Here is an 11386-nt window from a genome sequence, read left to right as displayed (position 1 = left end):
TCCTGGTGTAACTACACCAAAATCTTCCTTAGTTCTCTGTAGCCAATCACTCATGCACTACCAGAGCAAAGATAAGGGAGTCCCAAAGAAGAGTAATTGCTTTATCGACATTTCACTGATACAACAGGTGGTAACCCTTCCCTCGCCACCAGGATTCTACCACTAAATTACAGTTACTGTTTGTCATTATAGCACTCCATTCACCAAACTAGCACCAAGAGACACCAATATTCTCTTCAGCTCACCAAGTCTAGTACCATCCCTTTCATTAAACTACAATAGCACCTTCACTAGCACTCCTTCATCAAACTATTGTAGCACCAACACCACTAGCACTCCCAAATTGGTTTATGGATTCCAACACAGCATCACATTTATCACTCCACCAGCACTCCCTTCACCAAAGTAATACGTAACTCAGCACCATTATCATCAACACTCATATTGTCAGTGTCTGTACTGTATTTCGCTATTTCCACTACGGGTAGTCAATTATGATCAGAAGTACTGTACATCAAAACATTAGCACTGTCAACCCCACATAATCACCTATCAATAATGATTAATGGCACAAAATCATCATGTGTACCCGTCACCAAAGGGGTACCACAGGGCAATGTATTGGGCCCGCGATTGTTTGTTTGCTTCATAAAAACATGCCTGACACTATACATTCCTCCATACAAAAATTTGCGGATGATGCCAAGTTATTTCGGGAAATTAAGAACCAAGCAGACTGTGAAGAGCTGCAGAAGGATCTCTGTGAGCTTCAAGAATGGTCGAAGAAATGGATGCTTAGATTCAGTGTCGCGAAGTGTAAGAGGCTGCACCTGGGACATACCAACGGTAAGTAGGCATATCATATGTCCTAACGGGACGAAGAAACTGCATTAATTGAGACTGAATGTAAAAAGGACCTAGGTGTGTATGTTGACAATGAGCTGAAGTTCTCGGGCCCTTGCGAGAAGGTAAATCAGGCAACTAAATTATTAGGTCTTCTAAGACGGTTGTTCAGATATCTAGATGGCCCGTCCCTTGTAACGATCTTCAAGAGCGAAGTGCTTCCCTGTCTGGAGTACTGTCACCCCATCTGGTCCCAGAGATATGCTGGGGACTGTCAGTTGATTGAAAATGTCCAAAAGAGGGCCACCAGACTGGTGTGTGCACTACACCTCAGCTACCCTGAGAGATTAGAACATCTCAAAGAACACTACTCAGTTGAGTGCCCTTACCTGGAGCTGGCAGATGCTCGCCCGACAAGGGGTCACAGCTCAAGGTTGAAAAAGTCGCAAGCCCAGAAAACTGTGAGGGGTAACTTTTTCGGAGTGAGAGTTGTGAACTCTTGGAACAATCTGCCAGAGAGTGTTGTGACGGCTTTCAAGACCACACTTGATATGCACTGGAGCAGGTTCAGATACATTCAGGAGTCAGTGCATGCCCAGTACTTGCCAACAGTGCGTAACAGAGACGTGACTGATAGCCCAAGCGGCTAACGAGCCAATCAGTGGTGAAGAGGGTAGAAGTAAAAAGTAAAATACCATCCCTTAACATTACTAAGTGAATGATATATTGTACCTGACTTCTACAGCTGAAAGATCATCTTGAAACTTTTTTTTGTAAATAAAACATTGAATACTGAAGTGATGTTTTATAAAACTGTATAAGTAATACAGGTATCTCCGTTAACCGGAATCCCTCAAACCCAGAACTCTCTGATAGCTGGAATTAAAATTTTCTCGGGAAATCGTTCCCAAAGCTGGTATTTTCCGGAAAATTCTGGCCTTTGGAACGATTTTCCAAGTAGCACATATCCCGGCAAATTCTGCAAAAATTTTCCCGATACCCGGATAATTCCAGAAAATTCTGGGGATGGGGGCATTTATCTTCCGGGTTTGAGAGATGAAAATCAAGCGCATTTTCCGGAAAGTTCGAGAAAAATTTTCCGGTACTGGAGGATATTTTTCCAGGTTCGAGATATAATGTAATGGACAATTTCTGGAACTTCCGAGAACATATTTAATTAACCGAAAAATTCCAGTATGAGGGATTTTTTTCTAGCTTTGAGAGTTGTCTCGTTACCTGGAAATTTCTCACTCCCGGAAGTGCTCTGCACCAATTGTTCCGGCAAATGAAGATATCACTGTATTTTGTTTTGAGGTCCCTGGCTCATTGTATGCCCATTATTTGCCAACAGTGTGTAACAGACATGATCGACTGCCCAAATGATTTACAAGCCAACCAGTGACAAAGACGATAAAGTAATCTAAAGTAAAGCTATTACTGCGAGTACACTTAAGGTGCTCCCCCAGTGTCCATGCAATGTGCCTACAATCGTATGCGGCACCGGTCATGTTGATTCAGTCTGTGACATCTTTACTTTCCATATACATAAAATATAATTAAAGCATTCTACTTAGAATTTAATTATTAATTTATTACCATTAACACCTTTTTCTGCGTTGCTCCCAAATATATACAGTACTCCCTCTTTATCGACGGATTTTTTATCGACGGTTTCGATTATCGACGGATTATTTAGACTTGTATATACTGTACACTGTATTGTTTACTGTAAGGACCGATGTTCACTTCAATAAATGAAATCGTAAGTTTGCTAGTATTTTTGTCCACTTATTATATTATTATTTATACACTATTATTTAAGGTTATGTGTAAAGGAAACGCATTAATGCTTAAAGGTACATTTATTCAACATATGCTAATAATAGTTAGAAAAATTACGTAACCATCACGGTATCGACGGCCCTCTACAGAACGTAACCCCCGTCGATAAAGAGGGAGTACTGTATTACATACGTCTGTCTGTTACATGTGTAAAAGCTTAGGTGGAGAATTTATACCTTTATGCAGAAAGCCTACAAGCCTATTTTTATATCTAAAGGGTTAATGATAAAACAATGATTTCTATATAGTGGTATTTTATTTGTTTATTGTAATGTTAATGAATCTTTCATTACCTTGGAGCAGCTCTTTTATACTTATATAACCTTCAATGTCTATCAATAAAACTTTCAGATACAAGAAATACAGGTTTGCACATTGATGGTAATTTAAGAATTCTTCCATGAAATAATTTGGACAAGCTTTTCAAATTTACCTTTTCATCAAAAATTTTCTTATGAAATTCTATCATGGTGGTCCCAATCTCCTATAATCCAATCTCTCTAGCTGAACAAGAGGTTTGAGCTGATCAGCCAGATTACGGAGGTCTTCAGCAACTGTCATATCTGTCTTGGTGGTAAGTACACTAAGTTCCACTAAATGTGACATTGTCATTGCTTCAAGGTTATCCTTTGACATTCCTGCACCAATCTGAAATAAAATAAAATTGTAGTTTTCTTAGTAAACACATGCTGTTCACACAAAAAATATGAGCTTTGCAATTGTCCAACAAATTTAATTTGAGAATTAATACCTAAACAATTTCATTCTCCTAACTCTACTAAGTATTCCTATTTCTTGACCAGTCAAAGTATTCAAGGTAATTTATCACATGATTACAAGTACTATACCATTTGGAATGCTGTTTTGTTATAACACTTCCTATTCTGTTGGAAGTTTTTACTAAAAATACAGGTGTTGACTGTTATACGATCAATTAGTTTTGCCATGTTAAAAAATTAACACCATTCATCATTATGTGATGGCTAAGATCAGTTTTATGATGGTTGCTATCCAAATGCTTTTCCTGTAATGTCACTGCTATGAAAAAGTGATGTGTAATAACTCCCAATATCCTGAGATATGATGAAACAATCTCATAATGGCAAAACAAGTGGGACGCACGCGGGATGCATGGAAGACTATGCCCATTACCGGTAACTGCCAAGCTGAACAGTTGAACAAAAATAATAATAATAATAAAATAAAAGAAAAACACACTGCGTTGCCATTTGTCATCTTTGTCACTATGCAAGGGACACGAGACAGCGAGCCAAGATTCCCCACCCAGTTCCCCCACTAGCTAAGCACATTCTGTATGAAAGATGGTGTGCATGTAATAGTTGAAAAAATGAAGAAAATTGCGTGTCTACCCGAAATTACGAGTTGAAAAATAACCACTCAGTTATAACTCTGGCTCTTCAGGGTATCAGTAATGGAACCTATTTTACCCCACAAGTTACTAATATACGATCGATCACCTTACAATGGCTTTTCAAAGTCCCAAACCCCATCGCAAAACAATTGTCAACACCTGTATACAGTTATCTCCCCGTCAGCCAGATTCAATTATTCCTTTTTTTTTTACTTTTATCCTCTTCACCACTGATCAGCTTGTTAGCCGCTTGGGCGATCGGTCACATCTCTGTTACGCACTGTTGGCAAGTACTGGGCATGCACTAGCTCCTGAATGTATCTGAATCTGCTCCTGTGCTTGTCAAGTCTGGTCTTGAAAGAGCTCACACTCGGTGCTGTCACAATTTTTTATCATTCTGAGAAATCCTGAGAAAAATCTCTCCATTCTAGTGCATTCAGACGAATTTCCGAGAGATTTCATCATGCGCCGACATGTGCAGGGCGCATTGGTGGGTAGGCTCAGAGTGATCCTGAGCTACGATTGGCTACTACTGTTATGTGACAGCATGAGATGCCTATGATTGGCTGATGTATCTCACAGTGTATCTCCTCAAACTCTAGCATCAGACACTCTTGGTTCATTGTCTGCTACCTTTGTACAAGCTTGTTCGGTCACTCACTGCTGTTTACGCATATGAACTGTGTTATGCATAAATAAATACAGCTCTGTGTTTGTCCAACTGCAGTTAATCCTCTGTAGCAGTGGTTCTGCGTACAAGGTAAATAGTTTAGACATGGAAACATTCACCAGTACCCGGAAAAGAAAATTTGTCTCAATACTCGGAAATCTCACAAATACAGAGCCTCTCTGCACTAATTATTCTGGCTAATGGGGAGATTATTCAGTATAATGTTATTAAACAGAGTACCATAATTCAACCTTATTTCTAAGACAAACATGGAACATTATAAAATTTTAACATAACTCAGAGTGTAACTTATCATCATTAGTGACTTAGGAGATACATTACCTTGTACATTTTAAAAATTGTTACTTTTATTCTTCCCTTCTTCATAATGTATCCCTTGGCCATAAATTCATGATCAAGCTGGAGGGGGATAGAAAGAAAGTTTAGTAATATCCTCATGTAATATACTTCAGAATACACCTTTTCACATATCCGTTGAGACATTGTTACATAACTATTTGACAAATTTCATAACCGAATGACAGAACATATATCGAAAATGACAATCTAAAATAACTGTTCGTCCATGCTAACGTAAGTGATTGACATAAGTTATGAAGTTGACAGACGTGAACAATAAACCGACAGTCTACATATAGTTTGAGAATGTAACAATTGGAGAATGACATACCACCAACAGTTATTTTAGATTGTCATTCGATATGTGTTCTGTCATTCGGTTATTTGTCAAATAGTAATGTAACAATGTCTCAACGGATATGTGAAAAGGTGTAGTTCTTCATACATACACTGATATGAAACATATGACTTTTATTTCTTGAACTACTACTTACAGTCTTATAGCACTCATATTACCATGCATTTTAAACATCCATAATAATATTACACATTATTTGAAAAGTCCTACTTGCAATGGGACCGGTGTCCCACAAACTCATACACATTTCAACATTCCTACAAAAAACTCTGGACACTTATCAACATATTCCAATTACCTCATACATTTTCAGTATTGTACCTGAAATTGTATTAACCACACTCTTTTTCTACCTACGCTATCATAGCCTTTTTCTAGATCCTTAAATCCCACAAACAATTTCTTTCTCTTCTCCTAAGATATCACTCATGTTCTTAGCACAAGCACTTGATCCACATATCATCTTAAAATTTCTGAGCCCATGATGATATTCCCCTTTTGTTTCGATTATTTCAACAATAACTCTACCTTACACTACATATAACCTAGGACAATACCTGTATAGTCACCACAATTATTCCTCTATAAATCTTACATTCATCTTTAATTTTATACAGTGGAACTACTGTACATGCTTCCTGCCATAGCTTTGGTAGCCTTCCCTCTGTTCACATGCTACAAAAAGTATCTGCAATCTGTTTTGCTAGATGACATGACACGATGGACGAAGGAATTTGACAACCGTACTGATACAACAGGAGTCGCAATATTTATTTTGACATCCATCAGACCCCATCTTGCAGATACTTTCTGTAATGAATATACATATCCTGTACTTTTCTTGTCCATTCTATCATTATTTCACCTCCTATTCTTAAAATTTCAATGGTGATTCCATCCACTCCTGGTTTCTTCTCTTCTTCACTTACTGTTTTTACCTATTCAATCTAAGAAAATTCTGTCTCTCCCTCATCTGTAACCCTCAGCAGCTGATTAAAATATTCTCCCTATTTCTCCTGTACTTCCTCTTTTTCAAGTACAGTATATCCCTTTTCATTCTTATTGCCATTTAAAACAAATCTTGGATTTCTTACTCTTTTAGTTCCCATACAACAACTTCTTGTCTCTTCTCACCTACAACTTTCCTTAATAATTTTGTGTCAACCTTGCACTGATCAGTCACTCCGTGCTGCTCCTTATAAGGCATTTTCATCAACCAACTTACATTTCACTCTTCCAGCCATAACGAGTAATCTAAAAGGTATACCTGTACTTGCAAAATTTGTTTCTTCTAAACTATGTCATTTTATTATTACCTTTGCTCCTAGTTCTTGGAGAAATTCACAAACATTGCTACTGACAGGAACATCCAAACAGTTACGTAACACAGCTGGGTAATTCCCTGAAATACAAACAGCAATGAATATTTATGCAATTCAAATACCTAAATGCTAATGTCTTAATATTCATATAATATTGTTATACATCAGATTAAAATAAAGAGTTCCTGGATGTATTTAAAGATATGCACTGTACCAATTTCAGGATATCCAACATATCGAAGTTGGTAAGGAAGCTCAGGATGATCCACTGCACGTCTTACTCGCAACATGACACCTTGTCCTGCAGGTCCAGGAGTTGCTGGAGCTGTAAGAGGCACTAAATAATATCTATGTTCACAAACCATAGACAGGAAAATTCCTAACTACTGTACAGTAAAATTTGGACTACCAGCAAAAACAATAATTACACACCTAAAATTTGTGCATTATTTTGGCAAAGTTTATGTCCTAACTTATTCTATTTCCTTATAATACTCTTCTGCTGTGGAAAGGTACTCCAATATTACTCAAATGTGAGGAATAGAATATGAATACATTATATGAAGTACAAGTATACAAATGTTTGCAAGGGTAGGAATTGAGCATTATAAATAGGACTACTGAACTTAAAAATGTAATAAACTAAAAGACATTATGGAGTACTTCATCATACCATTAAAGTCTTTAAGAATATAAACCACTTCATGATCATGGAAGGTTTCTGGAGGTATGTCTGCATTGTCACACAGTCCACGGAGACGATCAATAACAACAGGCAGTGATGTGTCTAACACTGAACCTGGAAAAGCAGAAAACATTACTAACAAAAAATTATTTAAAGAACCAATATAGTATACAACTCCAACTATGATAAAAAACAAAGGAAGATCTAAAATTTTAAATGTAGGAGTTGTATTTTAATAAAACCATGGCTGTGAACAGCTGAATTATCAAACACAGATACCGTACAGGTATTTAGACAAACAAAATTAATGGCTGTCAGCCTTAAGTAGTCACTCAAAACACTACATTTCTTTTTTATCTTGATTTATATTATACATTTATGTTCTATCCACTGTGATGTGATTAGACATCTATGCAACTGAATTTATTTATCAGTGGTAAATCCTGATTGCTGTTTTCGTTTATCACACTTACTGTATTCATATACAGTAAACTAGAGCATATATACTAAACAAATCAACAACACAAACAAATGAAAAGCAGAAATTAACAATCAAATTAACACAGGTAACTGGTGAATAGTCAAATTTAATGTTTTCTATATAACCACTCACCCAGATAGAAAACACTCACTTAAAACACTTGCCATATCTATACTGAAACCGTAGCATTGGACAAGGAAAAAACTTCCAACCTGCAATACTAAATGGAACTGACCACCAGTGAAGTTCCCAGATCTTTCCATGCTCTTCTGACACTGACAAAAAAAAATCTGCATTTCGTTAGCAATTCTAAAATGATATTATCGCAACATTTAGCATACACATATCCTAAGCCTTAAGTACTCGCACCAAACTGTAATATAATTGAACTCATTCACAATAGTAGATCCAAACTGTTGAATACCTGCACAGAAAACAACCTTTAAAAGAATGGAGACAAAACTTACCCTGAAGTAGAAATTCTTGATCAGGAACTATTTGATTTTTGAGAGCTGATTCTATAGTTTCACCAGCATGCGGGATATTAACAGGTAAAGCCATTTTCAATTATATATCTGAAAAAAAAAAAAATATTGCACTGTACAGAATATATATTCATGATAGCACAAATGCTGAACTAGAATGGGTACACATCCCACTGTTTCCATCGTTATGTATAGGCTGTTTTAGTCGTTCAATACTGTTTTCAGTTTTTGGAGGGGGCTTCAGCAATTATGGTTATACTACACTATCACCCCCAATATCCAAACATTGATAACATTATAATAAATATTTGTATTACTGCACTGTACTTTCTTTACTATGTACTATTGTATTTTAAAATTGAAAGATGTTCTTGTCATTATAGTACGCATTTTAAAAGAAGCGATATTTACATAGAACCTGACCTAACCAACTAAAGAAACCTAATGTACCTAACCTTATCCCTGCCATATTAAACAGAAAGTACTTGTTTTGATATCTGCTACCAATGAAAGCAACTTTGTAAGCATCATGGTGTAATTTTGCATTTTTAGTGGATGTAAGAGTACGCTAGGGCCGTGCAGGTTGGTTTTAAACAATCAGATGACATGCGGTGACTCGGCAAAGTTTTTTGGATGAGTATTTACAGTAAATAACACAACTTTCGAGATTGCCTCCAAACTAATGACTATCCAAGAATGATGAAAGGTAACATAACCTGCATCTCAAGTCCAAAATACGTAGTTAGGTAGGTTTTCTTGTTGGTTGGTAAATTCTATGTCTCTGACATTTTCTCATGGGGGGAGGGCTAACTCAATTTTTTTTATTTGCGAGTTTTGAAGTCCAAATTCATTCAAAACATAGCAAAACACACCGGAAAAACATATTTTTGAGTCGCTAGAAGATTATAGGACTAAAAGTAACATTTACCACGGAAATTTTCCACAGAATAAGAAGGTCAGATTTAAACAAAGCACACTAGAATACACCAGAAAAATATATTTTCATGTAAAAAAAACGAAGGGGGCTAAAACGAATCTGCCAAAATATTGACTGTACTTCTAGTGTCAACAAACTTGGCCACATCCCAAAACAACACAATTTTTGTTACCCCTTATTTGCATTAATAACGAAATATACAGTATTTACCGCCAAGCAGTGCTAATTTTCTCCGTCTTCAAGTTGACTCCAGTGATCGTAACCATATCCCAATGCTAGGGACCACACACCTGCCAAGGCTCGGGACAAACACCAGCGGCTGCTCATGTTCCTTCACTTGGTTTGGACTTACCTTAATCTTACACCAACTTTAGACAAAAGCAAAAGTCAAATAGCAAAGTTTGCCGTATAGTACGTAGCCAATGTGATAAAAAAGGATAAGGTGTTTTCAGAAGTAGACCACGTTCTTCTACAGCAACTGGGCACAAAAGCTGATCAGTTTCGAAGGGGATAAAAGCAAAACAAATCCCTTATGTTTCACCACACCAAAACATTTATTTCTATCTAATAATAATAGAACAACTATTCAGATAAAAACAGTTTAAGTAAGAAAACCTTACCTGGAAAAATATAGACGAATTACTTCCCTGACTACAATAATGTGGTAGACAGATGAGCAAGTTTAAATCAGACAGTTGCTATGTTTGCAGTACTGTAGTGGACTTCTCCCCTACAAACGCTGAGTAGTCGACCCCACCAATTCCCCAGTGTATGCCTCGTGGTCTAGGTCAACCAGCGCCGCCTTACATCACGGAGCGGAGGTCAACTACTAAGCCACGCCTACCCCCGCTATTTAAGACCTGACCTCGTGGTGACCTGCCCTCTTTCTACCTACACCAACCAGCCAGCAACACCTCCTCCTCCGCCGCTGCCTGGCGGTCCTCGCTCCCGCCGGCGAGCATGGCGACCCACAAGCTGTCCTCCTCTGAGCACCCTCACCAACCAGCTCTCTCTACATCACGCTTGTAACCATGCTGCTTTCCCAGCACCAAGCTGCATTGTACATCCAATACAACTTGTATATAGAGAGCACATTGTGAGTTTCCTTTCTCCACTCCATCCTGAGTGTGAACCAAACAATCTGAACCCCACAGTACTATAGGTAGATAGTGAATGTTTTAATCGTATTATCTACCTGACCCGCCCAACAAAGGCAGATTAACTGTACTTGTGACTGCCATAATCATGCTATTTACTTAACAGGAATGGAACTTATCCTAATCTAATCTAACATAACCTAACCAAACCTAATCTAAGCTAAACTAACCTAACCTTAACTACCTAACATATCTTAATCTAACCTAACCAATCTAATATGCAGTACTAGGCTTCCTAATAATACTGAAATTCTTTTATTCTTATTTTTCTCCTAATAATCTGTAACGTTAAATTAATTTTGTCAAATTTGACTAAGTTCCATTATGTGAACTTTTTGTTATTAAAATTTATATACCTAAGGTAGTAGACAGCTACCAAACAGGGAGGTACTGTGGGGTATGGGTTGTTTGGGTTCAAGACTCAAAAATCACGATGTGCTCTCTGTACACATGTTGTATTGGTTGTACAATGCAGCTTGGTGCTGGGAAGGCAGCATGGTTACAAGCGTGATGTAGAGAGAGCTGGTTGGTGAGGATGCTCAGAGAAGGACAGCTTGTGGGTCGCCATGCTCGCCGGCGGGAGCGAGGACCGCCAGGCAGGCGGAGGAGGAGGAGGTGTTGCTGGCTGGTTGGTGTAGGTAGAAAGAGAGCGATCACCACGAGGTCAGGTCTTAAATAGCGGGGGTAGGCGTGGCTTAGTAGTTGACCCCCGCTCCGTGGGCGGCGCTGGTTGACCTAGACCACGAGGCATACACTGGGGAATTCGTGGGGCCGGCTACTCAGCGACAAACAGCGTTTGTAGGGGAGAAATCCACTACAATACTCCCTCCTTCCCTCCAGGCGGTGTAGGAGACTTGTTGTCTGCAGGGTTGCA

General features: G+C 38.1%; 1 protein-coding gene across 4 annotated transcripts; it reads right to left on the bottom strand.

The window, feature by feature from the left end:
• Positions 1-2922: 2922 nt before the first annotated feature.
• Positions 2923-10290, bottom strand: LOC121878295 (mediator of RNA polymerase II transcription subunit 18-like). Of its 4 annotated transcripts, none has more exons than XM_042384392.1 (7): positions 10251-10290; positions 8401-8508; positions 7441-7566; positions 6982-7092; positions 6762-6847; positions 5070-5147; positions 2923-3333 (listed from the first exon to the last, which is right to left on the bottom strand). In XM_042384392.1, the coding sequence occupies exons 2-7, from the start codon at positions 8492-8494 to the stop codon at positions 3151-3153; spliced, it is 678 nt and encodes a 225-aa protein (XP_042240326.1). In that variant the 5' UTR covers positions 8495-8508; positions 10251-10290; the 3' UTR covers positions 2923-3150. The 4 variants fall into 4 exon arrangements, with proteins under 4 accessions (XP_042240326.1, XP_042240322.1, XP_042240321.1 ...); XM_042384388.1 differs by lacking the exon at positions 10251-10290 and adding an exon at positions 9976-10124; XM_042384387.1 differs by lacking the exon at positions 10251-10290 and adding an exon at positions 9566-9886.
• Positions 10291-11386: the final 1096 nt, after the last annotated feature.

The sequence above is a fragment of the Homarus americanus genome, unplaced genomic scaffold, assembly GCF_018991925.1.
Source record: "Homarus americanus isolate GMGI-L3 unplaced genomic scaffold, GMGI_Hamer_2.0 scaffold41027, whole genome shotgun sequence".
Taxonomy (NCBI): domain Eukaryota; kingdom Metazoa; phylum Arthropoda; class Malacostraca; order Decapoda; family Nephropidae; genus Homarus; species Homarus americanus.
Note: the sequence above shows the minus strand (reverse complement) of the source record. Positions and strands in the feature narration are given on the sequence as shown.

What these genes read in the sequence shown, in the direction of transcription:
- LOC121878295 (XM_042384392.1), bottom strand. Translation starts at nt 8,494, where the DNA reads ATGGCTTTACCTGTTAATATCCCGCATGCTGGTGAAACTATAGAATCA. An exon ending in TCAAGAATTTCTACTTCAGG is followed by an intron (nt 7,567 to 8,400) that starts GTAAGTTTTGTC and finishes CTGCTTTTCCAG; the next exon opens with GTTCAGTGTTAGACACATCA. An exon ending in CAATTTTTAAAATGTACAAG is followed by an intron (nt 3,334 to 5,069) that starts GTAATGTATCTC and finishes ATTTTATTTCAG; the next exon opens with ATTGGTGCAGGAATGTCAAA.